The 25254-nt window shown below is 35.8% G+C and overlaps 4 protein-coding genes across 16 annotated transcripts; 2 read left to right on the top strand and 2 right to left on the bottom strand.

Moving 5' to 3' along the window:
• Positions 1–585: 585 nt before the first annotated feature.
• Positions 586–9947, bottom strand: Dop (microtubule-associated serine/threonine (MAST) protein kinase dop). 6 transcript variants are annotated; one of them, XM_076321513.1, is made up of 23 exons: positions 9373–9944; positions 9046–9250; positions 8715–8931; positions 8561–8640; positions 8377–8479; positions 7796–7877; positions 7396–7498; positions 7099–7322; positions 6931–7006; positions 6626–6856; positions 6322–6553; positions 5912–6246; positions 5665–5837; positions 5535–5605; positions 5219–5446; positions 4913–5140; positions 4281–4833; positions 3887–4074; positions 3582–3802; positions 3085–3417; positions 2789–2854; positions 2004–2493; positions 586–1745 (listed from the first exon to the last, which is right to left on the bottom strand). In XM_076321513.1, the coding sequence occupies exons 3-23, from the start codon at positions 8890–8892 to the stop codon at positions 589–591; spliced, it is 5352 nt and encodes a 1783-aa protein (XP_076177628.1). In that variant the 5' UTR covers positions 8893–8931; positions 9046–9250; positions 9373–9944; the 3' UTR covers positions 586–588. The 6 variants fall into 6 exon arrangements, with proteins under 6 accessions (XP_076177628.1, XP_076177630.1, XP_076177629.1 ...); XM_076321515.1 differs by having other exon boundaries at positions 7796–7859; XM_076321514.1 differs by having other exon boundaries at positions 9469–9944.
• Positions 9948–12032: 2085 nt separating this feature from the next.
• Positions 12033–14065, top strand: LOC143151935 (metalloendopeptidase OMA1, mitochondrial-like). 3 transcript variants are annotated; one of them, XM_076321473.1, is made up of 8 exons: positions 12033–12057; positions 12501–12635; positions 12702–12841; positions 12906–13073; positions 13157–13264; positions 13349–13549; positions 13613–13792; positions 13873–14065. In XM_076321473.1, exons 1-8 carry the CDS (start codon positions 12048–12050, stop codon positions 13915–13917), a joined length of 987 nt encoding a protein of 328 aa, XP_076177588.1. In that variant the 5' UTR covers positions 12033–12047; the 3' UTR covers positions 13918–14065. The 3 variants fall into 3 exon arrangements, with proteins under 3 accessions (XP_076177588.1, XP_076177587.1, XP_076177589.1); XM_076321472.1 differs by lacking the exon at positions 12033–12057 and having other exon boundaries at positions 12151–12635; XM_076321474.1 differs by lacking the exons at positions 12033–12057; positions 13873–14065 and having other exon boundaries at positions 12151–12635; positions 13601–13736.
• Positions 13939–20725, top strand: LOC143151933 (integrin alpha-4-like). 5 transcript variants are annotated; one of them, XM_076321465.1, is made up of 20 exons: positions 14161–14334; positions 14424–14673; positions 14741–14879; positions 15078–15142; positions 15211–15352; positions 15414–15499; positions 15560–15751; positions 15821–15920; positions 15989–16181; positions 16263–16444; positions 16518–16642; positions 16711–16928; positions 16992–17205; positions 17262–17428; positions 17496–17679; positions 17740–18112; positions 18191–18287; positions 18371–18500; positions 18569–18591; positions 18679–20712. In XM_076321465.1, the coding sequence occupies exons 1-20, from the start codon at positions 14168–14170 to the stop codon at positions 18713–18715; spliced, it is 3084 nt and encodes a 1027-aa protein (XP_076177580.1). In that variant the 5' UTR covers positions 14161–14167; the 3' UTR covers positions 18716–20712. The 5 variants fall into 5 exon arrangements, with proteins under 5 accessions (XP_076177581.1, XP_076177580.1, XP_076177579.1 ...); XM_076321466.1 differs by lacking the exon at positions 14161–14334 and adding an exon at positions 13939–14084 and having other exon boundaries at positions 14388–14673; positions 15560–15920; positions 18679–20714; XM_076321464.1 differs by having other exon boundaries at positions 15560–15920; positions 18679–20715.
• On the bottom strand, positions 14085–25163 carry LOC143151934 (nuclear RNA export factor 1). Of its 2 annotated transcripts, XM_076321471.1 has the most exons (11): positions 24562–25163; positions 23929–24245; positions 23766–23852; positions 23439–23685; positions 23163–23356; positions 22968–23080; positions 22548–22584; positions 22242–22474; positions 21998–22166; positions 21461–21923; positions 14085–16053 (listed from the first exon to the last, which is right to left on the bottom strand). In XM_076321471.1, the coding sequence occupies exons 1-10, from the start codon at positions 24638–24640 to the stop codon at positions 21483–21485; spliced, it is 1917 nt and encodes a 638-aa protein (XP_076177586.1). In that variant the 5' UTR covers positions 24641–25163; the 3' UTR covers positions 14085–16053; positions 21461–21482. The 2 variants fall into 2 exon arrangements, with proteins under 2 accessions (XP_076177586.1, XP_076177585.1); XM_076321470.1 differs by lacking the exon at positions 14085–16053 and having other exon boundaries at positions 18602–21923; positions 24562–25162.
• Between the last annotated feature and the right edge of the window lie 91 nt (positions 25164–25254).

Genomic DNA, 25254 nt, shown 5'->3' with positions numbered 1-25254 from the left:
GTATATAAATTACTCCAATTACTTGTTCTCTCTCTCCCGACTCCAGCGGGGAATCGGGAGAGCGATTTCAACAAATTGCACATTTAAAACCGTTTAAATATAGTACGTCGCAGTTTCTCTACTTTCATCTTGATTTCCTTGTATTCAATTAATCGTATGACAAAGATTACAGTTACAGGATGGCTTAAATACGCCTTGTAAATATCCAGAAACACCAGCCGAAAATTATTCTCCAAGGTATTACGTTATTCGATGGAAGCCTATATAGATGCTTGATTTGAGTACAAACTGCTTCCCCTTTTTAAAGCTGTAAACACTTGCTTTTGATTTATCTTTCTTCCGCTCTTGTTCGAGTATAAGATCGCGCGTGTTCATTATATGAACTTTCTGTTTACGTTTCACGGAAATTTAATTCATATTGAGACAAAGTTTTAAACAAAAAGAAAAAAAAAAAAAACAAACAAGAGAATACGTATTGTGTCATTGGCAGAGGAGTCTGATTAACACGCGGACACAATTTGTTAACTGTAGACTTGGTACGAGTTTGGTTTGCTCGAGAGATAATTAAAATTAGAACGACGATCGAACTTAATTGTTTTTTTTATCCTTCCCCGATCCACTAGCCTCGAACGGGCTCGAGCTGCCTATAGCCTCGGAACTGTCGACTTTGTGTTTCTTCAATATCTTTCTACTATCTGAATTAGCCTCTGAACATTTACCAGCTGCCTTTTGCTCGTTCGGCTTGTACGATGCGGTGCCTTTCTCACCGCCTTGGACCTGCTTTTGCAACGCAGTTTGCGAACTTTTCTCGTTCACTTGAGACGACTTTTGCGACACAACTTGCAATACTCTTTCGTTGCTCTGCGACGGAAACTTTTGAACCGAAGATTTTTCACTGCTCTGGAACAAAGACTTTTGAGTCATAGATTGTGAGCCTTTTTCGATACTCGATGTTTTCTGGGCCGAAGCTGGCCAACCTTTCTCGTTACTCTGCGCCGATGCTTTTTGGACTACAGCTTGCGAGCCTTTTTCGCTACTCTGCGACGATGCTTTCTGAGACGACACTTGCGCGCTTTTCTCGTTGTTCTGTGATTGCTTGTGAGTAGTAGCCTGCGAGCCACGAGCGTGCATATTAAATAAGTTGTCGAACCGGGCACACTCTTCGGCTTTATTTATACATGTTCCTGAATGTCTCGTATAGAGGTCTGTCTTCGATTCGTGATTGCGACGATTAACATATTCGACGGGTCTATCTGACTCTGTTGACTTATTGGACGAAGTCTTATCATTCTTCTCCAAAGGCAGAGTTTCCTTAGACGAATAATCGTCGGCCTTCGTACCGGTCGGTGAATCCTTTTCCTCGGCTATTCTCGGTAACTGTGTGCCGCCACAGGAATTCGACATACTCACAGCCCCCAAATTAATAGATATCGCATGGGACAATTTCGAATAATCGGATTTCTGTTCGGTCGGCGCTTTCTTCTCGCCTTTCGAATCGTTCTCTTTGAAGCTGTCCCCGCTCTCCTCGGAGGTTTCTGAATGAGACGACGATTGTGCTATGGTCACACGGGGCGTTACTTTTACCACCGTGTTGACCAATGGCGATATCGACGTCTTGTTCTCCGCCGAGCGTGGATGAAGCCTGTCCGGACTGAGGGCTCTTCTCAACAGCGGAGAACCAGGCTCTGCTGACTTTGGTCTACCGTAGCTTTTCTTTTGGTTGTTTGGCGTTGACAAGCAGACACCTGTGCAGTAAACATTTCAACGTAAACAATCGTATCTCGATGAGAAAATATGACTATTTTTGTAATTGAATCTAGAAATATATTTATACAGATTGCCGCTATAATAAATGCCACTGTTAGAATTGGAGCCCTGATTTTTTGTTTGTCCCAGCTTAGTATTTTGTCAATTGAATTGCTGCTCTTTCAAATTGAAATGTGACTGCCACCACATATTGAAAAATATGAATTTGTATGGTTACAGAATTGTCTTTACTGCACCTGGACTATAGGACTGCGTGGTGTTGGAACTGCCAGGCTGATGTCCCGTAGGAAAAGCTAACGGACTGGGACTCCTGGTTGGACTAGCCGGAAGCGGTGACGGGCTCGGAGTCCTAGCCAACGGGGACAACGGTATGTGTCCCACGGATTTTCTGCGATTCGGAGAATGAATATTTTTCGCTGCTGTGTGCAACTTGTGCTTCAAACCATGAAGGGTGCTGGGTCTTTGATAGTGAGACTGATTTGAGATAGCTGTCAAGTTCGCAGCAGATGTGTTCGAGCCCGGCGATGACGAATTCGGACTGGAGCAGGGGCTCGAATTGCCGGTGGAGTGATAAGAGTCCAAACTGACGCGATTCGTCGGCGGTGATGGACTACAAACCGCTTTCGTGCAAGCTGCGAAATAGGGCGACGACTCCTGGGAACGTGTAAACGACTGGAAGGATCGACTAGGTGTCACCATTGATGGTGAACAAATTCCTGCAGCCATCTGGGAAAAGGTCAGTCAATATTTCGTTTCAATGATTATCCAGAAAACCTTAACATTATTATATTCTCTTCCGTCTACTACTACGCTATAGATATGCATTATGGAACATGAAATCTCTTGTGATCAGTGTTGTGTAAGATTTCTGGATAATGTCGCGGTTAGTAAGACAAAGGAAAGCAACATTTAAAAGCTGCTGCGTAATCGTATTGAGCAAATGATAGTTCTGCTTAAAAGAAATGACAAACTGAAACGATATTAGGCAAGATGACGACGAAACGTTACAGAAAAATCATACCATAAGTGGAGGTTTGCTGTCGCTGGATAGAATGGGTGCTGACAATGGACAACTGATAGTTAATGGCTGCAATAAAGAACAAAAGTAACGCTTAACATAATCGGTGTGTTGCTCGTTAAGTCGCCGCGGTGCTTTTTTAACATTTTGCCTCGTAATTTTGTGTAAGAGACAAAAAAGAAAGGAATGTACAATTGTATACATTTATCATTTTGGCTACGGACATGTATGTTCACAGCGAGACAATTTCCTCGAGCAGAGTTAGAAAAACAAGAAAGATGAACAGACTTTTTCTATACCTGCTGTATCTCCGCGCTATGTCGCTTCGAACTAAGTCTCTTGAAAAGAGATGTGTTTCGTTTCTTATCGGAATGATCGCGCTTCTGTTTACGTTGCTTGTGCAACGTTCTGCGCGCCATTTTGCTCTGGGCGAGATCCCTCTTCCGTCCCCCCGTTTTTATACTGGTGTTCTCCAATGGTGTACTGCGTAAAGTTACACGGTCGATGCCGCTCAGCATCAACTGAAGAACTTGTATATGGTATAATCCCTGTACCGGTTCGCCGTTTATATGTGTTATGAGATCACCTGGTCTCAAGCCGGCTTCAAACGCCGGACTGGACTGGTCGACGGCCTACGGAATGCAGACAAATTCGATTAGGATACGTGCATTTAATGTTTGAACTCGTTTAATACGCTAACGCCAAAACCGAACTCAAACGAGCCACAGAATATTCTCGCAAACATGGATCTAGAATGGAGGAAGAACTCCCCTACCATTTAGTATTACAAACATACCATAACTAAATGATGCATCGTATAAAAATCACTATCTCCATAGTAAACTCTAATAGTGTGCACAGTGAAACCGAATCCACAGGGTCCCCTTCGGATGATAATAGGAGGTTTCAAGCTAGTCACGAGAGGACTCAATTCACGGCAAGGGGATGTATCTCTCGAAGAAGCGGTAGACGATCCACCGGGTGATTCGATTGACTGAGTATTCAAGGACGCGTCATCTAAAAAGTACAAATGTGCACGAATAAAATTAAATGTTTAAACTTAACGATTTAGAAATAAATGTGATTTGTGGCAACGCGTACAAGAAAACTCGCTGGCTGGTATCACCAATGACAATCCACTTGTAGACGCGGACTTAATCACAGACCGTGACTTCTGTTTCGCAGATGATAGGATCACCGGCATTGCAGTGAACGATTCGAAGGAATCGGTGCTGGAATTATGCTTGCTCTCCTCAGTCGTGTCTCTGTTTGCTGCGACCAGGTCTAACCTACAATTAAATTCAATTCTTAATACATCACTATTTCTCCTGGTCAGTCATGTCCTAAAAGTGAGCGAATCGTGCCCATGTCTATGTATCAAATTCGACGAGTGGCGTTACTAATATCGCAAGAACAATCCTAACGTTTGCATGAAGAAACAAAAGTTGAAATAGAAAATCGATGAAAGATTTGCGAATATGTCTAAACGACTCACATGTGGTCATCATCAACGGATATACTGAACCTGGGCAGCTTGTCGCGGGAATGCACGTGTCTCTTTCTCTGAATCTGTGGACTGAAATCCTCGGACTCCGTTTGCGACGAGTCAGGTGTACTCAAGCTGATCGATGCCCCTTCTATCTGAGTATTCTTGATAACCGTTAACTGTGATTCGCCGCTTGTCACCGTGGCAGGGCTCGTGAACGACGCATTCGATTTGTCCGTTTTTGGAGTTTCCGTGCACGAAATGTTCTTAACGGACGAAGATGGTCGATTTTTCTCCGACGGAGTCGATTCGATTAACTTCGATGGAGGCGTGACGGTGTTACCGCATCCCAGAGACAGTTGCGCGACCGTGCGCTCGAGCTCGGTACGAAATAATAATTTCTTTGAGGCGTCCGAATCTGACTCTGGATTTATCTGCGGCGGACGGGTCTGAGAAATCTTTCGTGACTGAGGAGAATACGAGGAGAACGATCCAAACAAAGGAGAGTCATCGGTGTCGTCTGTATCATCGCCTATGTCATGATTATACCTATCCATACGAGCTGAAACGATATTATTTTTGTTACATTTGGATATTGAAGCGAATACCTGATAAACAATAACTTCATGCGTTAGACTCACTGTCGAAGTAACTTGTATCCTCATCATTGATTAATTGTGGTACGAACTCAGCTTTTTGTCTAAGCAAACTGTTCCAGTTCACTCCATAGAAATAAGGATGTTCTTTGACCTCGTGCGACCCACCGGTTCCTAATCGATCTCTAGGACTTTGTTGCAACAACGCCGTTATAATATCTTTAGCTTCCGGTTGAACGGGCCAGTCATCATCGTCAGGCCATTCGATATCATCTGTAGAAGCGTCCAATTGTTTATAATTGTTTTAGCTGTTTATTATTAATATTATATAAAACATGAGATGTTATTCACCATTAACTGTATGAGCAAATAACTCTTCTGGGGTATCACCGAAAAATGGTACACAGCCGATCAAAAATTGGTATAGTATAATGCCCATAGACCACCAATCCACTGGTTTACCATACCCTTGACGCAGTATTACTTCAGGAGCGATATATTCGGGTGTACCGAACACCTGTTTATCCGAAAACTGTCTCGTATCCCTATCGATATAACCCTCGTAAAGATTCGTCGCCACTAAGAGAGATGAGGATTCTGTTTATGATTATCGTTCTTTAACTTAAACGGTGTTCATTCCTTTTTTTTTTTTTTTTTTTTTACTTACAAGACATAAGACCCATTTTACTGAGACCAAAATCTGTGAGTTTAATATGGCCGAGGGCAGTAATCAGTAAACTGAAAAGAAAAGAACATGTAAAAAAATCGAAGAATCAATCAACCATCGATCCACGTACTTATCGGGCTTCAAGTCTCGATGAACGATACCATAGCTGTGCAAATATTCAACAGCCAAAACGGTTTCTGCAAAATAAAACCTTGCCATATCCGGCGGTAGTGCACCAATATTCTTTAAAAGATTCGCACAGTCTCCCCCTTCTACGTACTCCATCACCAAGCACAAGTGTTTCTGTAATTGGATAACAAAATTTAATAAGTTTTATTTAAATTTTATTACCGTTATTGACAGCAATGAGCACGTACTTTCGTTTCGAAACTGCAATACATAGAAACTACAAACGGATTATCCGTAAAGCTCATTATGTCCCTCTCGGCAAAGACTTGCTCCACCTGATTGCGCAGCATTAGATTATTTTTATTTATCTTCTTCATGGCAAATCTTAGCCTTGTAGTTTTTTCCTTGACCAAAAAGACTGCACCGTATGCGCCGTTGCTGATGAGTTTTAGTACCTCGTAATCACTCTCGCACGGTACGCGCTGAGACTTTTCTTCCTCTTTATTTGGACTCGAAGTAATTTGTAAGTTACTGTCGCTCGAACTAGCCGAATCCTCTAATTTATTTAAATCTTCTTGGAGTTCTAAGACGTGAAAAAACATTGAAATTTTATAGTTTAAAAAAATTCAGTTAGAAAGAAAAGGAAACAACATTTTACCCGATATGGGATCTCTGTTGAGAGAAAGCTTATTAACAATATACTGAGGTATATCTGTTTTTATTCCTGCATTAAATTTTGCTTGGCCTTCAGCTTGTTCCAATAAATGATAGAACTCTTCCGGGTCAAATTCTAAGCACTCTAATAGGCGAGCTGGACGTGATATTACTAATAGTAATTTTTTGATAAGTCCTGTTAATCTTGTTGCTGCTTCAAGTGATTTCTCTTTGGTCTGCGAACGAACGATTTTTGTTAACATCATTATGTATGTTTACCTGTTTAGCAGATGATTTTTCGCAGTTACCTCCATCAAAAGATGCTCCAAATTTTCGCTCATTTCATAAAAATATCTAGTTGTGATTAACTTTTCCTGAGATTTTTGTAAACAATCTCTTGCCATTTCAATTACTTGATGATGCACAAATCGTAAAATCGGCAAAGAGTCCTGCGTCATGTTTGCCATCACTTCGTATTCGTCCAGTTCCTTATTTTCATTGATGAAATTAGTTAAACGTTCTTCCATCTGCTGTGTCGCCTGAAGAAATTTTTTTGTTCATTATATGGAGTCGTTGTAACGTTTCGGTGTTAAAAGACTGTTTAAATTTGTACCTTTGGAAATCGTTCTTTATAAAGGGTGTTCATCATAACAATTTCACTGTCCAACACAGGAGACCGACTAGGACTACTACAATTGAATAAACAGATCACTATTTTACAAACTATACTTTCTCCAGATATACTTCGAAACAGTAATGTCATCTTATCTGTAGCATTTACCTTAAACTTCGTGAACGTGGTCTATGTAATGGTGATCTACGACCTTCCTCGTCGAGACTCAAAGACACACTACCCGGAATACTGGAGATACTAGAACCTGGAAATCCTGGATGCGAAGAACACGGTGTGCCAGGTTTAGAAAAATGGCAAGAAAGCATGCGCAATTCGTCCTTGGTTGGAACATTTGGAAGTTGATGCAAGCGTTCTTGACTCGAGTACTGTGACTAATTAAGTATATAATGATTTGTAGATCAACGAAAATGCCGTTTGACATGTATATTTTAATGAACGACTAACCGAAACATTACTAGAGCCTGGTGTCGTGCCATATCCACTGGATGGTAAACTAGCAAACGACCATCGTCTACCATCTGCGGTTCCTGTGGCGCCTCCTCCGATCCTTAAATATTACACGCACTTAAATGTCGGTCCCATAATGCATAAAATAATATTTTTTTATCTAATAAAAGTAGTACACGGAAACGATAACTTTGCTATAATGTAAGAAAGGATCTTACAACCACGTTCTTCGTTTTTTTGTAAAAATTATACAGCTCTTCTGCATCTGCATATCTTGTTTTGTTTTTCTTTACTATTAATAATATATTAAAAATATAATGCCTGCAACGGCGACACCTACTTATATAGGCAACCTGAACAGATTTAAATATACTAAAAGTAGGCACGAAGTAGATACCTTTTAATTGGAGCAAAAGCAAAATGTGGACTGGATGACATCCTAGGACTCTCTAGGGGACTGCCTACAATCGGGACGAATGCTATATTAGGAAACAAGCAGTAAAAAAAATTAATCCTCTATAATAGTTGAATGATATAAAAAATATAAAAAAAACACAGTTCTAAGTAGATAAAACGTAATTTTTCTAGAATACTGTTTCAAGGCAGAGTTGTTTAAATGTTCTAAATCTAACACATTTGAAAATAAATTTATTATATATAAAACTGCAAACTGTAACAGTTCCACTATAGTGTAAATACACACATGGGCGCGCGCGCGCGCGCACACACAAGTATGTATATTTAAATCTTAAATAAAATGTGCCAGAATACTTATATAATATTCTCTTACAAGATACATAGTACTCTTGGTCACTCACAAACAAAAATTATTTATTTATATTTTAGTCATTCTTACTAGACACTTTTGGAGGATGATGTATTTACTAAGAGAACTTATAATGATGACAGCTAATAAAATTTGATTTATAAATCAGTTAGGGAGTAACAAAAAAATTAAAAACACCAATGTTTACATACCTGACAGTGGTGAATGACATCTTGGTAAGGTAGGAGATGTTGTTGCAATAAAAGATTTACGATGAGCTGCTTTGGCAGCACGCCGAGGAATGTTAAAATCACGCTATGAAAAAAACAATATACGTATTATACCTATGTACAACATATATTATAATATTGACAACAAACATATAATATTACAAACCACATGGACAGACAAGGAAGGTGCAGATTTCCCAATTGCAGAGTTCCTCATTCGAACTAGATTCGACAGTTCTCCACTAACTGAAAACGTAAAACAATTAAAAACCACCAAAATAGCATGCATTCCATATAAAACAATACTAAGTTTAATTCACCAGGCCGAACTGGAGCTTCTTTGCTCTCTATTTTGTGCAGCATCGGACGCTTTTGCACATCTGCCTCGGCACTGCAAGCAGATTCTTCACTTTCTGCCTGATCAAATACCAGAACTCTGGCAGAATTGCCATGTGAGCGAAGGCGGGGTCTACTTGGCCTGCTTCTGTTTTGATCCATGTTTCTTTTATTATCCTTTTCCTCCAAAACTTAAGTTATCTAAAATAATGTATTTCCCTTAAATGTTTATTATCACTCGGAAACAATGAATGCTTCAACGAACAAAATACTAAAATTATTTAGAATTTAATGAAAAAGAAAATCTCCATGTACCTGACTCGATTCGTTTTAGTCGCTAGAGAGGGCGGCAAATAAAAAGCGAGTACGATCAACGAGATCGTCGACGAATTCACAGTCCATTCTTTCCCGTGAAAGTTCGATCGTCACCGAGACCGATGGCATAAACTCAACGGGGAGCATTCGTAACGTGCTCTTCGGGGGCTTGAAACGCCACCACGGACGATCCTTTCCCGTGTTGCTGTATGAAAATTCATAACATACATGAGAAGGTAGGAAACCACGATCGTACGTTAGTCGATCATAAAAGGAACGAGTAGGTGATGGTTCTTCGAGGAAACGTCGTCGCGAGCGGGGTAATACCTGTTTAAAAGAGGAGATACGAAAGTCCCCTGGGAGAAGAGAACCGGGGTATAGAGGAGGTGTCTTTCAAGAAAAACAAGAGAAGAAAACACACACAAAACACTTGGATGCACCGCACACGGTGGATACGAGAGCAGAGCAGAGCCGAGCGGGAGGTGAAGAATGATGAAAGGTGCGCGATTTACCGGGCACAACGGGCATGTCCTCTGAGGACAAGCGCGGCCCGGGAACGTGCAGGTGTCTTGGTCCCGGGACTAGACTCGCATTTCTCTCGTCAACGAAGAGAATTAAATACGAAACGCAGACCGACCATGGGTGCTCTGACTCATGATGAACGCACACACACGCAGCGCGCACGTACTACAAAACACACACATTACCGGATCGTGTACACGCACGCGCACAAACCTCGTGCATGAAAACGCGCACAAATACACGAATCCTTGGCCGCGCGAGCTGCAACCGAGAGAGAATCAACACACCGAATGAACGAACCCCTTTACAGGATGTTTCTAAAAGATCGGTCAAAACTTTGGGCGTGAATTTCTACATAAAGAGTTAGGTGTGAGAAAAAAGTTAGAAGATCGTTGTGAAATAACGTTTCAAATTTTTGTTTGCAATAACGTTTTTTGAAATTGACCGAAATTATGAAAATTTGTTGGCTAGTAAATACAAAAAGAAGTCTCTACTCGATACTAGTAGAATGTTAAATGTATAAATTCATAACAAATGTTATGCGTGTATTCTCTATGTTATCCTCTAATCTTGTAGAGGATATTTTGAATTTATTTTCCTTTGATCTTAATTTGAAAAAAAAATTTTTTTTTTTATTTTGATACGTAGAAATCGTGTTCAAAATTTTGGCCAATCCTTCAGGAACGCCCTGTATTGAGGAATACACGAGTATATACAACGTATATACATGGTTTGCGCTGCAAAGCAAACGTAGACACTTTCGAAATATTATTTCGGAGAACATGTTACTTCATTTTACAGCCATTTCGTTTTTTAACATAAAATTATGTTATATATTCTCGAATAACCAACTTACACTTCTTGACCTGTACTGGATTATTCAATTTTGTTAAATGCTAAATATATATTTATGGTATTCAAAAAAATTGTCTCAAATATTGTAGTTATTATATTTCTATAATTATTAGATATTAATCAATAATGAAATGGTTTTCTTAATTGAAATTATAGTTATTTAAACAAAATTAATATTCTATTTAATTTCAAATGACATTATCACACATTATACAAGACTGTATCGTTATTTCGAATTGTTATTCTTGCCCAGCTCTCTTCTGTGATGTGTTGACCGTATTGATACTGTTCGTAGAAACCTCACCATTGTTATATTCAATGTTCGATCGTACCTTCCCGATTTGAACATCAATGTATTTCCTGTCACTCTCGCGATCGATTTTAGAAAAATATTGGCACGTGTTGCGAATACTTTCCTTTTCATTCGTATTCAATTATATTTTTTAATTTTCTCGCGATAATGAAATCGAAGAATTTTTACTATTGACGTCTTATGTAGACCCCAATTGCAGTTTAAATTTCGATTTTAATCATTTGTCATTACTCAAAGTCCAGGTATTAAAGAGATGATCAATTTGTTCAAACGATTAATGAAAGAATGAAAGTATCAAAAGTTGAATAATTTTAGAAAATCTTTTAACATTTAAAATTACAACTCTTGCACTTGATATAATTCCGCTTTCTATTATTGATCACGTTATTGAAACGTTCTCAAAGTGGTATTCGAAAACAATAATAAAATTACCAGAAATAAAGTCATTTATGAACTTAGATCACCGATTTGAGGTTAATTGAAAAGTTATTAAACTTATATTTCTTTCTTGGCCTGTGTCGTACCGATCAATCCAACACTAATGATCAATTGTAACCTTGTGACTTATCTTTGGTGATCCATATAAATACAGACTATCAATATTGTTACGTATTCCGTTTAAATTTTCGAAATGTATTTAGAGAATATAAGAAGCATCCACTTTTCCATTTTCCGTATGCAATGTCACAAGATACACAAGTGTAGATCGGTGTACATACAATTTGAGGGATTAATTCGTTCCATTTGAGGGGAATATGGTATGCCAATCGCATCCCCTACTGCTTCATACGACTTCTATATAGTCGTCGCGCGGCTAATATGCTAGATGGAGTTACTAGATTGTTTTCATTTCAAAGATAAACTTGTAACGAAAGAGTAATAGCAAGTAGCTAATCAAACAGCAAGTAGAAAACGCTGTTTTCAAAGAAGAAAGTCAGAAAACGCTATTCCCAAACAGAAAGTTAGAAGACATAGAGTCTTGTCATAAAGTCAAAAAGGTATAGTTTACAGCAAAATAGTCAGGTAATTGGCCTTCAAAATGTAAATAAATTTGGAAAATCTCTTCGATTATCATGTTCCAAAAGGTCAAATTTGAAATTGCGTTCAAATACAATAATTCATACTTAAGGAATATTAATTTAATTCTTGGATTAATAATCCATTTACAAAGAAAATGATATGTAACCATTCATTACCCAACTCATAGTGTAGTGTCCTCAGTGGCAGGATGCCCAAGTTTGTAGAGAAATAATTTTCATTTTCGCTTGCTAGATGACAGCATGAGTTCCATAATCCCTTTAAAGTGAATTAAATGGATTGCTGTAAATAGTGTGATTTTTTTCGTTACATATCAACAAGCATTCTGATGTTTTAATATCGTTACGAAAAACACTTGACACCATTTGTAATTTGTGTACAAGCTAAGTCGTAACATAAAGCAATCTTATTTGATAAACATTAAAAAAAATGACTAATTATATTTTCATTCATTTCAGTAGTTAAATTTGCCCCAATATCAAACAACAATAATTACTGATCCAATATAAAAACATGTATAATGTTTGGATAGTGAAACGATTCAAACGATTTCAATTTACAACCAGTAATACTTTAATATGTGCCTCAAAAAATTTCTCATTTGTTACCCTTCCTGAAAAATTTTCTTTTCAACATAAAAAGTCAGAGAGAAGATGGCAATGTTCAAAACTTCAAACGTCAAATTTTTATACTACACCGAGATTGCATTTATCGCCTTTTATTACAGTGTTCTTGGTTCAGACTTTGCAGTTTGGTCCGATTCTTACTGGATGGTGTGTAAGACACTGGTGGATGAAAAAAGCTCTAACAGAACAGGATAAGTATAAAAGATGGTATTGGCAAAGAAGAAATATATTTCTTGGTAGACAATTTATGATCCTCTAGTGATTGAAATGATGCAAATAGTATTTGACAGATATACTTTCAGGTTCTTTGGGTTTATTTTCTTCAATTTTAATGATTTACTATTTAACACATTTTGAAAGAGATCCAGTATTAAAACGACGACGTTTTATAATATTTAATAAAGCAGAGCAAGCTGAACTTGGAAGATTCATTTCTAGAAAAGTACAGATAAAACATTATAAATATGTAATTAAATACCTTTTTATATAGTTATAAATTTATATAGTTATTTTTAGTATACAAAGATAACTTGATACCAAGAACCGATCCTATATATTGGAAACTATCTATGATAATAAGGAAATTGCTGGTTGCTAATAAAGAAATATTTGCAAATACAGAATGGACTATCAATGTGGTCGATATGCCACTAACTAATGCTATGATTTTACCAGTATGTAAATAACTGTACTATTCAAATAACTAAATTAAAATTTTGTTACTAACAAAAATAATATCTTGTTTTAAATGTTTTAGGATGGTAATATATTTATCTTTTCTGGTATCTTCAACATGGTCAAAAATGATGACCAATTAACATTTATTTTAGCACACGAAATGTCACATGTTTTGCTTCTACACATGGTGAGTTATAACCCACAAAGAAATTATAATTACAGATTAAGTGCCTTAAAGAGAATTAAGGATTCATTATATATTTGTCTCCAGGCTGAATTATTTTCTTACGAAATGGTTAAAAAAATTATATTCAGCATACCTACATTTTTTATTTGGATGTGCTTCGCAAAATGGAAAGCGTTATTGATTGACCTGGGAACTGGCTTTTTTCAAACTATTTTATTTTCCTTTCCATATAAAAGACGCTTAGAAATTGAAGCAGACGATCTGGGATTTCAATTAGCTGCAAAGGTACCTTTTTTACATGTCCTTAAAATGTTTGTTTTAATTACGAAATTACAGTGTATGTTTTAGAGTTGCATAGATTTAAGGGAAGTTTTAGTTTTTTGGAAGTACATGGACAAATTTAGCAATGATACAGGGCAGAGTAAATACCAAATACCATTTTTAATGACACATCCTAGTCACAAGAGTAGAGAGAGGAAGCTCGCTCGTCAATTGCTAAAAGCTTTGAAATTGCGAGCTCAAGCAGGGGTACTTATATCAATTATTAATTTTTTTTCACATTCGTCGTACATCGTATGAAAAATGAATACAATCCTGATGTATTTCAGTGTCCACCATTGCCGATAGAAGATCCGCGAAACACTCTTAAATAGAATTATTAAAGGAGAATGTATTAAAGGAGAAAAATAAAATTTCAATTTGATTATCTGTTGTATGTTTATAATGCGACAAGTCCGATGAGATAAATTATTCGTTGGTCACCATTAACAAATGCCATGATGATACATTTCCTGGTGATTGCCTTATCATCAGTCTTCCTGTATGTTGAATAAAAATTTGCGATATTGGAAGTCTTTACAGTGAAGAGTACCGAGTCTTGTAACCGCAGTAAAAGTTTATAGAATGGACGCTAAAGCAATATTCTTATTGTTCATTGCGATGGCATACGGATATAATGTAGATACAGACTTTCCAATTATTTATTCCTATAGAAATACGTTTAACATCTACCATAGTTACTTTGGTTACACTGTGTATTTGTATCACGAGTCGGTCAACAATACATCCTGGTAACATACGTTATTTTCTATATATCATAATTTTAATAAAATTGTTTTCTCAGATAATATTTAATTTTGTATAACTACGAATGCGGAAGGTTGATAGTTGGAGCACCAAGAGGCAACTATACCAGTTTCACCAAACAGAAATTACTGTACCCAATGGAACCTGGTGTTGTATACCGCTGTACAATTACATATAATAAAACGTGCGAGGAAATTAAACCGAGGAATATCGAGACTGAAAAGGCTTACATAGCGCAATACAAAATACATGTTCTTATAAAAAAGCAGTATGGTTGGTTTGGAGGTGCTGTCTCCATAGATAGGTCGAATGGAATATTAACTGTAAGTACAATTATTTTCTTTACATTGTCTCGTGTTCGTTTCAATTAACGTGATTAATTAATTTTAGGTGTGCGCACCGCGGACGATTATAAGCATCCTTAATGATGCCGAAGACAGCCAATATGACACCATGCAGGGAATGTGTTACAGTGGAAAGGTTTCTTCAAATGCATTGTTTATTGAAGATGAAAATCTTGCATTTCATAGTTGCGTAATCAGTAATATTAATGGTGTTAATAGCATTCTTGTTCTTATATTATAAAATTTTTACATAAAAGTTTGCGGTGTACTCTAAAAAAAAAATTATAATTTGATAGAAAAGGAATAGAGCGTTGTTTAGTAGTAGTCTCCGTTTGACATGGACCGTAATACAGAAAATAATATTTTTTCTTTAAATTAATTAGATTTCACATCAAAGTTTTGGTACAATCCAATGTATGGCTTTTCCATCCATTATGCCTCAGCAAGGGTATGTAAATTATATTTTACAAAAGTATGCATTTTAATATCGCACAAGTAACTATTAATAAAATATAGGAAAACGAAAATAAAGGAAAGAAAGAAATAAAACGTATTATAGGAAAACCTATGCATGAGAATTATGGCACTGTGGACATCAAACATAAAAATAAAAGAATATCCATAGAGTTACCATTAAACGACGAATTGTCTCAGTTCGGTGAGTTCATTATATCAATAGATTTGTTTTCTTTTTGTAAATATGTAATACTGTACTTCAGGTCATAGCGTTGAATCTGGTTGTTTCTTTGAAGAAAATCAATTACTTTATGTCAGCGGTGCTCCAGATTGGCAATATGTGGGTCAGGTAATAAAAATTCATTTTTTAATTAAAGTGAGGCACTCTGTACATAAAACGTCTTCTTAGGTAGCTATAATCGATCCAGGAACAAAACCATCGATTATTGCGAAACTGTATGGTACCGATACAGGAGAATTCTTTGGAGCAAGTTTGGCTGTGGGGGATTTAAACAACGATGGTTTAGACGATCTTTTGATTGGAGCACCCTACTGGGGACAAGATAACGGGAAAGTATACGCATATTTCGGTACCTTAAAGGTAAGAAATATTTCAAACTACACAAAGTATTGTGTTTCTAGTGGTAATGTGTTTCATGGTTTTGAAAAGGGACAATTTGGAACTGTTGTACTCTTGTATGGAGCCATCGAAGGAGCACACTTTGGATACGCACTAGCTAGCGGTGATCTAGATGCCGATGGATTTGATGGTAATTGTTTGTTAAACGTCAAATGTGTGTTAGGTTTTATAGAGTACGCATTTTTAAATACGTTGCAGATATCATTGTAGGAGCACCTTGGGAAGAATCTGGAGTGATTTATATATACAACGGCGGTCCAAATCTGAAACAGACAAATTTACAGGTATCAGAACGGATTGAAGCTATAAGTTTAGCCCTATCTAATACTTTGTCTAAAATGGAGAGATTTGGGTTTTCGACCTCCACGCCAGTAGATATCGATGGAAACGGGTCGGTGCAGTTCACATTTTACACGATAGTACAATAGTACTAAAATATAAGTAATCCAATCGTTGTTTTGTATGTACTTAGATATTTGGATATCCCAGTAGGGGCATACAAATCGGGACATGCTATAGTGCTTCGCAGTAAACCAGTAATAAAAACGGAACTCGTAATTCGTGTTGCACCTAATGTTTTGGAAAGGGACGCCGAACAATTTTTAATCGAGACATGTCCAAGATACGATGGATACAATATAGAACGCGTACGATGTAAGTTACACAAATGTTTACGCGGAGTTAATATTATTTAATTTAAATATAATGCAATTTAATTCATCTCTAGCTACAAAATTTAGAATTACAATCACTGTGGACGAACAATACCAGCGGACGAAGGAAACATACTTTGAGTTGAAATCCTATAACTTAAATTTAGTTACGTGTTTACAAACTCGAGTCAATATTTCGGTAACGATTTATTTTTATATAAATTATTCCATCGATTTGACCTTGATTCTATTTAGCGTGTTTTACAGAGGAATATACGAGAGTTTATCGAGCCGATTAGTATTTTTGCAAGGCATCATTTCGTACATAGTAATACATCGGGTAACTTCTGCAAATATTGTCCCGTGGAAAGAAGAGATAACAAGTTAGATGTTGCTCAAATTTTACTTCCCTTTAACATTGGTTGTGGAACAGATACAGTCTGCAACTCTAATATATCAGGCACTGCGAAATTTCATGGTGTACGGTAAGAATTAGAAAATCTATCACAATCTTTCATGTTTTATTGATTTAGAACAATTTTTTTTAGAGACAATAACACATGGGTAATTGGTTCAACTGATATAAACTTAGAAGTCAGTTTAAAGAATCATGGCGAACCCGCATATCTTACTACACTTGAATTTACAGTTCCCAAAGGGGTAATATTACGTAGCATTTTACCTTCTTGTCAAGAAGACACGTCTAAAGAAACCCTAATGGTATTCTGTGAAGCAGGAAACCCTCTTTGGAAAGGAGAAGAGGTATTTTACTGAAACTGTGTTCATTGATATATACTATAATAAATGAATTGTTACAGAAAAGTATTATACTTGACTTAGATATGAAACATTTAATTAATGGTTCATTGCATAATCATAAATTAAATTTCAACATAACAATAAAAACTCGTAGTACAAATCAAGGGACAGTAAATATAAATAAGACGCTCAATCTAATAAGCGAAGTTTCATTATCTCTAAACGGGTTCGTAGTTTTTACAAACTTTCCTCATCAAGTAGTGAAGCATATTTTAAAATATCTTGTTTTTTAGTAAAGCAAACGAAGAAACGTATTATCTGTCCACTATGAACGACAATGTTCCAAACATCAGTTTTCAACATACTTACCAAGTATATAAACTTGGTGCTACACCTATAGAAGTTGCACAACTTGTCGTTAAAATACCAACAATTATTAACAATTCAGAACCTTTAGTGCATATATATAAACCTCAGGTAAGAAACGTTGAACTTATTTTCATAAACATTTGAATTTGGAAAAGTACATATTTTTAGCTATACGTATCGGGAGAACGTTTTGAGTGCTTCTCAGAAGATGCTTTACTAGACACTCGACAAGTTGAAATAGAAGGAGAACTGTTAGATCAATTTGACATGCATTCTATGTCTAGTAAATTGCAACAAAGTAGAGCTCATGTGACGTATGAAGTGGATACAAATGAGTCGAGTATCGAATTTTATGACGTGGAGAATATTGAAATTCTGCGAACTGTAAATGAGAATTTGACAACTGATGTTTTATACATGAATTGTTCGTCTTCTTACGTAAACTGTACAACCATTGTGTGTGATTTAAATGCATTGCAAACATTACAAGACATTGGAAAGCTGTTAATCAAACTTGTTTTAAATCTTGAAAAACTTAAAGGTAATTTGCTTGCATTGCACTTTTGTCTGCTACAACTTGTAATTAAAATTTATCCAATTTTGTTTTAAATGTGTTAAGATATCTCAGACAATAATGGAGTTGTTTTAAAATTTGCTACCGAGGCTACAGTGGAAATAATAAAACCTGCTATAAGATTACCTATTAATGGGACTCGGTAAATTTTTATATTCTTTTAAATATTTGCTGCACGACTTGAATACATTCAAATATTTTCTAAATGATATGTGCCCATTTTAGATTTACAATGGAAATTGTAACAATGCTTTATAATATTTCAAAAACTGAAGGACTAAAATTATGGATCATTCTTGTCTCTGTGCTAGTAGGACTTTTATTTTTGTTTATATTCGTTGCGATTTTAAGAACGGTAATATTTCTTATTTTGTGAATGTTAATAAAATGTTTAAAATATTATTAATATTATTTTTCAAACAGTTGGGTTTCTTTAAGAGGAAAAGGTAAAGAGGATTTATCAAATAACGAGATAAATATTTTATTGTGCCTAGTGTTATTTAAGACGAGCTTAGATTACAAATTATTTGCAGGGAACCGAGGATGAAATCAAGGGAACGACAGCTATAATTAATTCCAAAAACAAATGATATCTACAGAAAATTTAAACAAACGTTGAAATGATGTTAAATAGTTTTAACGTTCGCCTTGTAAACATGCGCCGTACTTAATAAAGTTCTATTTTTTATTTACATTTTCTTCAATGTTGTCTACGAAAAACTCAAACTTACGTATACAAATATTTATTCTTGTTAATCACGTAATGTGTATTTACATGTTTCTATTAGACTCAAACATATCAACTGACAAAACGACGCAGAAATTGTAAAAATGTATCTAAACATTACATACCTCTACATGCCACGTATGTTTATTTTTTTTTCCTGAACAAAAATGAGAGTATACGGAACATTCACGATTGATAGTTTTACATCATATCGAAAAATCAACAAACGGCTTCGTAAATGGTTATCGTTCCGCAAATACACAGTAAAAAAATGTTTCTTTTCCTGATGAGCATGATCGATATCGTTTGAACGACGAATAGAAAATACCGACGGTACGCAAAATATGTGATTTGACGAACGTTTTCTGAAAGAGATCCGACAGTATTGCTAAAAAATACTTTCGTCGTCAGAGTTCTATAAAATATGTACAAAGTATGAGCATAAGCTATTCTTTCGGTTTGGATATTTCAATCTCATTTCATTAATTACATTGTAATCGCGTGGATTTTGTTCTACTTTCTAGAATTCCGTTTCTCACACATTTTAGGTCAGTTACGTCTGTCGTTATTATCCAATGTGTCTTCATGGAAGACACACGACAACTGGCGACGCGGGCATTGCTTTTGTCTAATTGACATAAGCGCCGCGGCAAGTTAGTTCGTGGATTCAGGAAGCAACTGCTGCACGAAGCTGAAGTCAGATTTCGTTCTGTGCGATGCTAATAGTTTATTCTTATCTTTGTATTGGCGTCTGGTAGGGTTAGCTGTATCTTATTCGTCGTAGCGCATTAATCGGCGTTGCGACAGGCTACGACGGGAAAGGGATCACAAACTTGCGTAGTTTGTCTCCGATGCACATTCGTGTTTGACGAGGATCCCTGATTAATTCATCGGGATTGCTCAGCCTTTCGTTATTCATTGCATTCACGCCACAATGAACTTCTGTGACGAATTAGCTGATTATTTAGAGTACTAACTGCTTTGCACGATCGAGTATTAACTGGCTTTTCTTTTGGACGAATATGCGTAGCCAGAGGCGATCCGTTATGCTAGAGGTGCATTATTATTCGTGGACACCGATAAATAATTTCTGCTCACACGTTGTACACGCAATCTTTAGACTTACGAAGTGTATGTAGCATATTTAGACAAAACGATGTAAACGATGATGAATGATAATATCATGTACATTCATGTATACAATTTGCGATAATTGGTTTAACGCGAAAAGCTAACATCATAGTGTTTCAATGGGCATTTCATTAGACATATTCTAGACAGGCTGACTTCTTTCGTTATTTTTTTTTCATAGTAATTTTTCTTCGGGATAATCTTAATATCGATTAAAACTGCTAAAAAAGAATTTCACTGTACAATAGACATTTGACATACCTATTGAAACATTGAAAAAACTATGTAATACATATTTGTAATGATTACGATTAACCAGCGTAATACGATTCGAACAAAATATATGACCTACTTATGATCATATAATTCTTCTCATCACCTTGTAACCTTACGAGGTTTTATGTAAACTAGTTTGCACTGAATACATAATGATGCTTATTCTGCTAGAGATATTACAATCGAAAGTTACATTCATCAAATGCGAACACAATCATACTCTTTTAACAATTACTCAATGATAATTATCGATTGGAATCTTTTAGGATCCTATTTCAATACTCGTTCTAAAATGAAAGTTAGTATAGCGTATACAAATTGATTGAATTATGGTATAAAAATAAACATCATTATGTACGTGTAGGTGATAATTAATTCGACAATAACCGGGTCTAAGTATTACTTGTAACTCAAGTATTAAATTTCGGATGTTTGATTCTTATAATTTGATAACTGGGGAACATTTAAAGGTACACTTGTTAGAATCATTTACCCTTTTAAACTTAAAAATTATCACTGAATTCTAACTTCGTTTGAGTTCACATCATAATCTGAACAAAGAGCAGTGTTTCTGCAATTGATGCAACGAATGTCGCGAAGTCTTACACACTGTGACTTTTTTGTCACGACTAAAACCTATTTTCTTTAGCGCATACACCTATTACAGACTCTCGTTGCTAATCAGAATTCTCCGTGTTCGACATCCTTATTCATCGACAATAGTCAATTTACCACGGAGACAAGGTTTACATTATTTCTTTCATCATGCAAAAATTGATTTTCTGATACGAATGTTTTATAAATATCTGGCTGTTTCGATTAATTAATGCAAAAAGAAGTTTGTTATTAAACGAATCATTTTACGGAAGAAAACCTTTAATTCCTTTTTTAATTTTTAATTTACAACAAACTTCTTTTTGCTTGTTGCAGACACACATTGCTGGTGACAAAGAATTTGGGTGATCAAAACAGGACAATTTTTTTGAAAAGTAAGCATATAAGATGCAATTAACGAACATCGGTTCGATTTAATTTTACTTAATGAGGAAAAAAAAACATAATTAAAAAGACACCCAATTTCTCTATGCTTTCATTCAGATCATGATGTAGAAGCACCGTGTATCGTAAAGCATGCAACAAAAAAGAATAATGGGTAAAATTAAAACTTCCGTAAATCTTACTTTCTTCGACACATTGTACTTCTTATTTGTTAAATGCTTCCCGTGGTATCTGTCCGCGTTTGAAGAACTCTTGGAACGCAGCGAGCGCGTTGTTGTAATTCCACTGCACTTCCTCTAAACATTTTAGACTCCAATCCAGATTCATATTCGTTTGTTGACTAAGCATTACAGTCATTTGTTGCTTCACGACCTCGGATAATGGTGACGGCACCGCCGGTTTCACGTCGTTGTTACTTGAAGATGCTTGCGATGATGCTGGCACCGACATTTGTGCCTCCAACTGATTATTCAGATGTTTCAGCTGCGCTTCCGTCGGATTGTTGATATGTAATTGTTCGTTTCGAATACAGTAACCAGCTCCTTCGGGGACTATTATAAAAGTTCGATTAAAGAAATGAATTGGCTGCTCTTTTTTATCGAGTACTTTGAATAAGCCCGTGACTGTGATCAGCATCATTCCTTCCTGGATTACAATAACATAGTTAGACAAATTATCGAAGTTTGTAAATTGTCATTAATCAGAAAATAAGATCTTACCGTTACTAGGCTGATGTCCATTGTGAATGTATTCAAATAGTGGGAAGTTTGAGGTATTTCGGAAATAAACGAAACTACGGGTAATCGTCCCTGTTTCAGTAGCTTTTGCCTTTTGTTTGTGTCGTTTATTCTGTATAAGTTTCTGTTTTCCATGAGGTATCCGTTTAATCTATGACGATTAATTTAGTAATGAAATATCTTGTACGTTAATGTGCACAAATAAAGCATTTCAATAAAAACTTACTTGTTAGAATTTTGAGAATAAAATATAGTCATGCTAAAACATGCGTGTTCGTCATATGCAAATAATAATCGTTGGCGATTCCCACTATCGAATATGAGGAAATATTGTTGCAGAAATTGACTTGCAACTTCTTGCGCTTTTGCATTTGCAACGAACATCTTTTGAGAGGATGGCATTTTGTTTCCATCGTCCGCTACGTCAAACAAGATTGGTTTTGGAAGTTCCATACCATCCTTTTGTAGCATGAAAAACGGTTACGTACGATTAAATCATGTATTAATTGCTGATGGCGCAATAGTTACTCACCAGCCGTAAGAGTTTCGGAAATCGTTTCCGCACGTCGCTATGGTCGGGAAAGAAAAGCCAGAAGCCCGAAAGCTCCAAGTTAATCGTAATAACAGAAACATTTGCCTTATTACTGAAGAATGTGACAAGAAAGAAAATACACAGACCGTTTAGAACTTCCAGGGAAAATTCTTTAATTTCGTAACAATCAATTTTACTATTAAATTTTAAGTACACTAGATGTCAAATTGAAAATAAATTATTTCAAATACGAGGAGGTATTTGAGGTACTCTTAAACTGCTCGTATTCTGTTTAAAAACTCAACATATTATCTGAACACTGTAAACATTTTATCAGTGTAATGGCAGCTTCAGGAAAGTTATCCACCTGGAGAATTCTGCTATCAAGAGAAAAAAGATAATATTGAAACAATACATTACCTAATGTAGTCATTTTGTCGGGTTTTATACTTGGCACAAACGGGATTTCCCGCCAGCTTGAGTTCCTCCAGTTTTAGATCTTTGAAGCTGTCTAACTGGTTAATTTCTTTTATCTAAAAATATAAGTTACGTATTGAAATTTACACCATTACCTAAGAATTAAATAACAGAATTATTTGATTTTGCATTAGTTACTCTGTTATCTCCAATGTAGAGTATTTTTAATTTTGAAAATTTTTTACTCAAACAATTTAACTTGTCGAGTATTTGCAATTTATTTGCATCTAGATTTAGTGCTTCCAAATTTGGTATGTATTCTGCTACAATGTCCAATACTGTTTTCAGCATTATAGGACGGGACAATGGAAAGAAATAGTCAGCAACAAGATCTGCAATGGAAAATTACATTTATATAGTTAGTATATTTAAAACAGTAAAGCGGTAGGACTTTAAATTTCAAAATTCACTGACCTGGATCTAGATGAAATTTTGATAAATCTAATGCATTTGTTTCATTCACATATCTTTTAGCCATAGCTTGTTTCAGTTTTTCTTTCAATTTGTTATCTATTTCACAATGTGGAAATCCTGGTTGCATAACTCTTACTTGTAGTTTAAAACCATTCACAGTTGTAATCTTGTAATTACAATTAATGAGCGCGATCGCTACTTTCTGATCGTCTACATAAAAACTGGCTTCGTTTGCACCAACCTTATACTGTTAACAAATTTTTTTACAAAGTTACAAATTACATTAACTTCTTAATTATAAAAAGTATCAAAATTATTCATGTTTACCATTATTGGAGTAAAAGTTTCTGGCGCAATATAACTAAGAAGGTTATTTAATATGTAATCTTTATCGTATTTGTGTCCGTATGGTATCTATAATTTAAAAAAAAACCTTTACAATATGTATCAAACTTAGATAATCACTAAAATCTAATTCTAGTAACCTTACAATAATTTTATAACAATTAGGTTCTCCAGCGAGAAGTTGCCTGATTCTATGAGGCATTTTTCCTCCTCTAAATGCTCTCATAGGTAAAGGACTGACTCTTCCGCGTTGAACACCCCACTCTCTTCCTCTGATAATGAAGTCCCCGCTATTGTTATTAGAACTTGATGCCATTTGAACATCGTCGTCCAAACATGCTAGCACCAAGTTTTTGCGTATATTTTTAGCCGATCTTGCTGCTGATTGGGTTTTGAACGTTACTCTAGGCCTACTTCCATGAAACGAGCCTTCATTGGGTCTTTGTACACGAATATCGTGACCTGTGTATAATATGAAATTTTGTAAAGTACAAAGTATAATTTATTGATACAACTTGATAAAATAATAAAAACGATAACAATACAATAATATTAACACATCCACTATTTCCATAAGTAGAGCTGGGTGTCGCTAGTAAAATTCGGAAAGTAATAATATTCTAGTCAAAGCTATTGTGACGCATATTTGGATGTATTAAGAACTTCCGAATAAAAATTGTCCCGATCCACATTCGAGGATAGTAAACGTGTTAACGCATCTCGTTAACGAAAATGTGAGTCATAATAAATGCACAATTCGATGAAGTAAATAATATACCGAAATAATGTTTCTCGTCTGTATTGTTGAATCTTCCACCACGACCGCCCCATGCGGACTTGTACGGTTTTCTTGACATTTTCTTTAAGTCACACAATATCCAATCACAAGTAAACGTAAATGGTGAACGTTTTACGCAACTTGATCAAATTCCGTTCGTTAACTCCCAAACTAGTATTGACAATAATTAGTTAATTATCGCTACTCGTCGATATATTTCCTTTGTGTACCTGACCAGCCGTTTGTATGAAAAACAAAAACTAATGTTTCACGAAGTACAACGACGTATTAAAAGAAGATGGCAGTTTACACGAAGGAGACGCTCTGGCTTATTGGTTCGACCAATAAGAAACATGGCGTATTAAAAATGATCTTTGTAAAGAAAATTGTCTACGTTGCAAAGAAATGACCTTCAATATTTAAACATACGAATGTAGCTTATTTTATTCCTACAATTCCAATTATCGATAAACGTTTTAGAATTGTTTTAAACAATTACTCGTGTTCTTTTAAACCTCGTCGAAAACTTCTATACATTCAGTGAGCAATGTGTTTCAACATTCCACGAGCAGTAATTCCATTTCCCAAATTGAAGTTGCAGAGTACTATTTACAATTCCCAAGAATACATAACAACTAGTTAATGTTTTTTAAGATTGTGATCATATAACTTATTTTGACGAATTATAAACAC

The sequence above is a fragment of the Ptiloglossa arizonensis genome, chromosome 10 (genome assembly GCF_051014685.1).
Source record: "Ptiloglossa arizonensis isolate GNS036 chromosome 10, iyPtiAriz1_principal, whole genome shotgun sequence".
Classification (NCBI taxonomy): domain Eukaryota; kingdom Metazoa; phylum Arthropoda; class Insecta; order Hymenoptera; family Colletidae; genus Ptiloglossa; species Ptiloglossa arizonensis.
Note: the sequence above shows the minus strand (reverse complement) of the source record. Positions and strands in the feature narration are given on the sequence as shown.

Excerpts from the sequence above, each read along its gene's own strand:
- Dop (XM_076321513.1), bottom strand. The coding sequence starts at position 8,892 with ATGGATCAAAACAGAAGCAGGCCAAGTAGACCCCGCCTTCGCTCACAT. Across the intron at positions 4,834-4,912 it reads GGATACAAGTTACTTCGACA|CTCGTATGGATAGGTATAAT; the intron begins GTGAGTCTAACG and ends ATATCGTTTCAG. Across the intron at positions 4,075-4,280 it reads TCCGTTGATGATGACCACAT|GTTAGACCTGGTCGCAGCAA; the intron begins GTGAGTCGTTTA and ends ATTTAATTGTAG.
- LOC143151935 (XM_076321472.1), top strand. The coding sequence starts at position 12,287 with ATGTATAATGTTTGGATAGTGAAACGATTCAAACGATTTCAATTTACA. Across the intron at positions 12,842-12,905 it reads GAAGATTCATTTCTAGAAAA|TTATTTTTAGTATACAAAGA; the intron begins GTACAGATAAAA and ends AAATTTATATAG. Across the intron at positions 13,265-13,348 it reads ATGTTTTGCTTCTACACATG|GCTGAATTATTTTCTTACGA; the intron begins GTGAGTTATAAC and ends ATTTGTCTCCAG.
- LOC143151933 (XM_076321464.1), top strand. The coding sequence starts at position 14,168 with ATGGACGCTAAAGCAATATTCTTATTGTTCATTGCGATGGCATACGGA. Across the intron at positions 15,143-15,210 it reads TCCATTATGCCTCAGCAAGG|GAAAACGAAAATAAAGGAAA; the intron begins GTATGTAAATTA and ends AATAAAATATAG. Across the intron at positions 15,353-15,413 it reads CGACGAATTGTCTCAGTTCG|GTCATAGCGTTGAATCTGGT; the intron begins GTGAGTTCATTA and ends ACTGTACTTCAG.
- LOC143151934 (XM_076321471.1), bottom strand. The coding sequence starts at position 24,640 with ATGTCAAGAAAACCGTACAAGTCCGCATGGGGCGGTCGTGGTGGAAGA. Across the intron at positions 23,081-23,162 it reads TCTACATTGGAGATAACAGA|ATAAAAGAAATTAACCAGTT; the intron begins GTAACTAATGCA and ends TTATATTTTTAG. Across the intron at positions 21,924-21,997 it reads TGGACATCAGCCTAGTAACG|GAAGGAATGATGCTGATCAC; the intron begins GTAAGATCTTAT and ends ATTGTAATCCAG.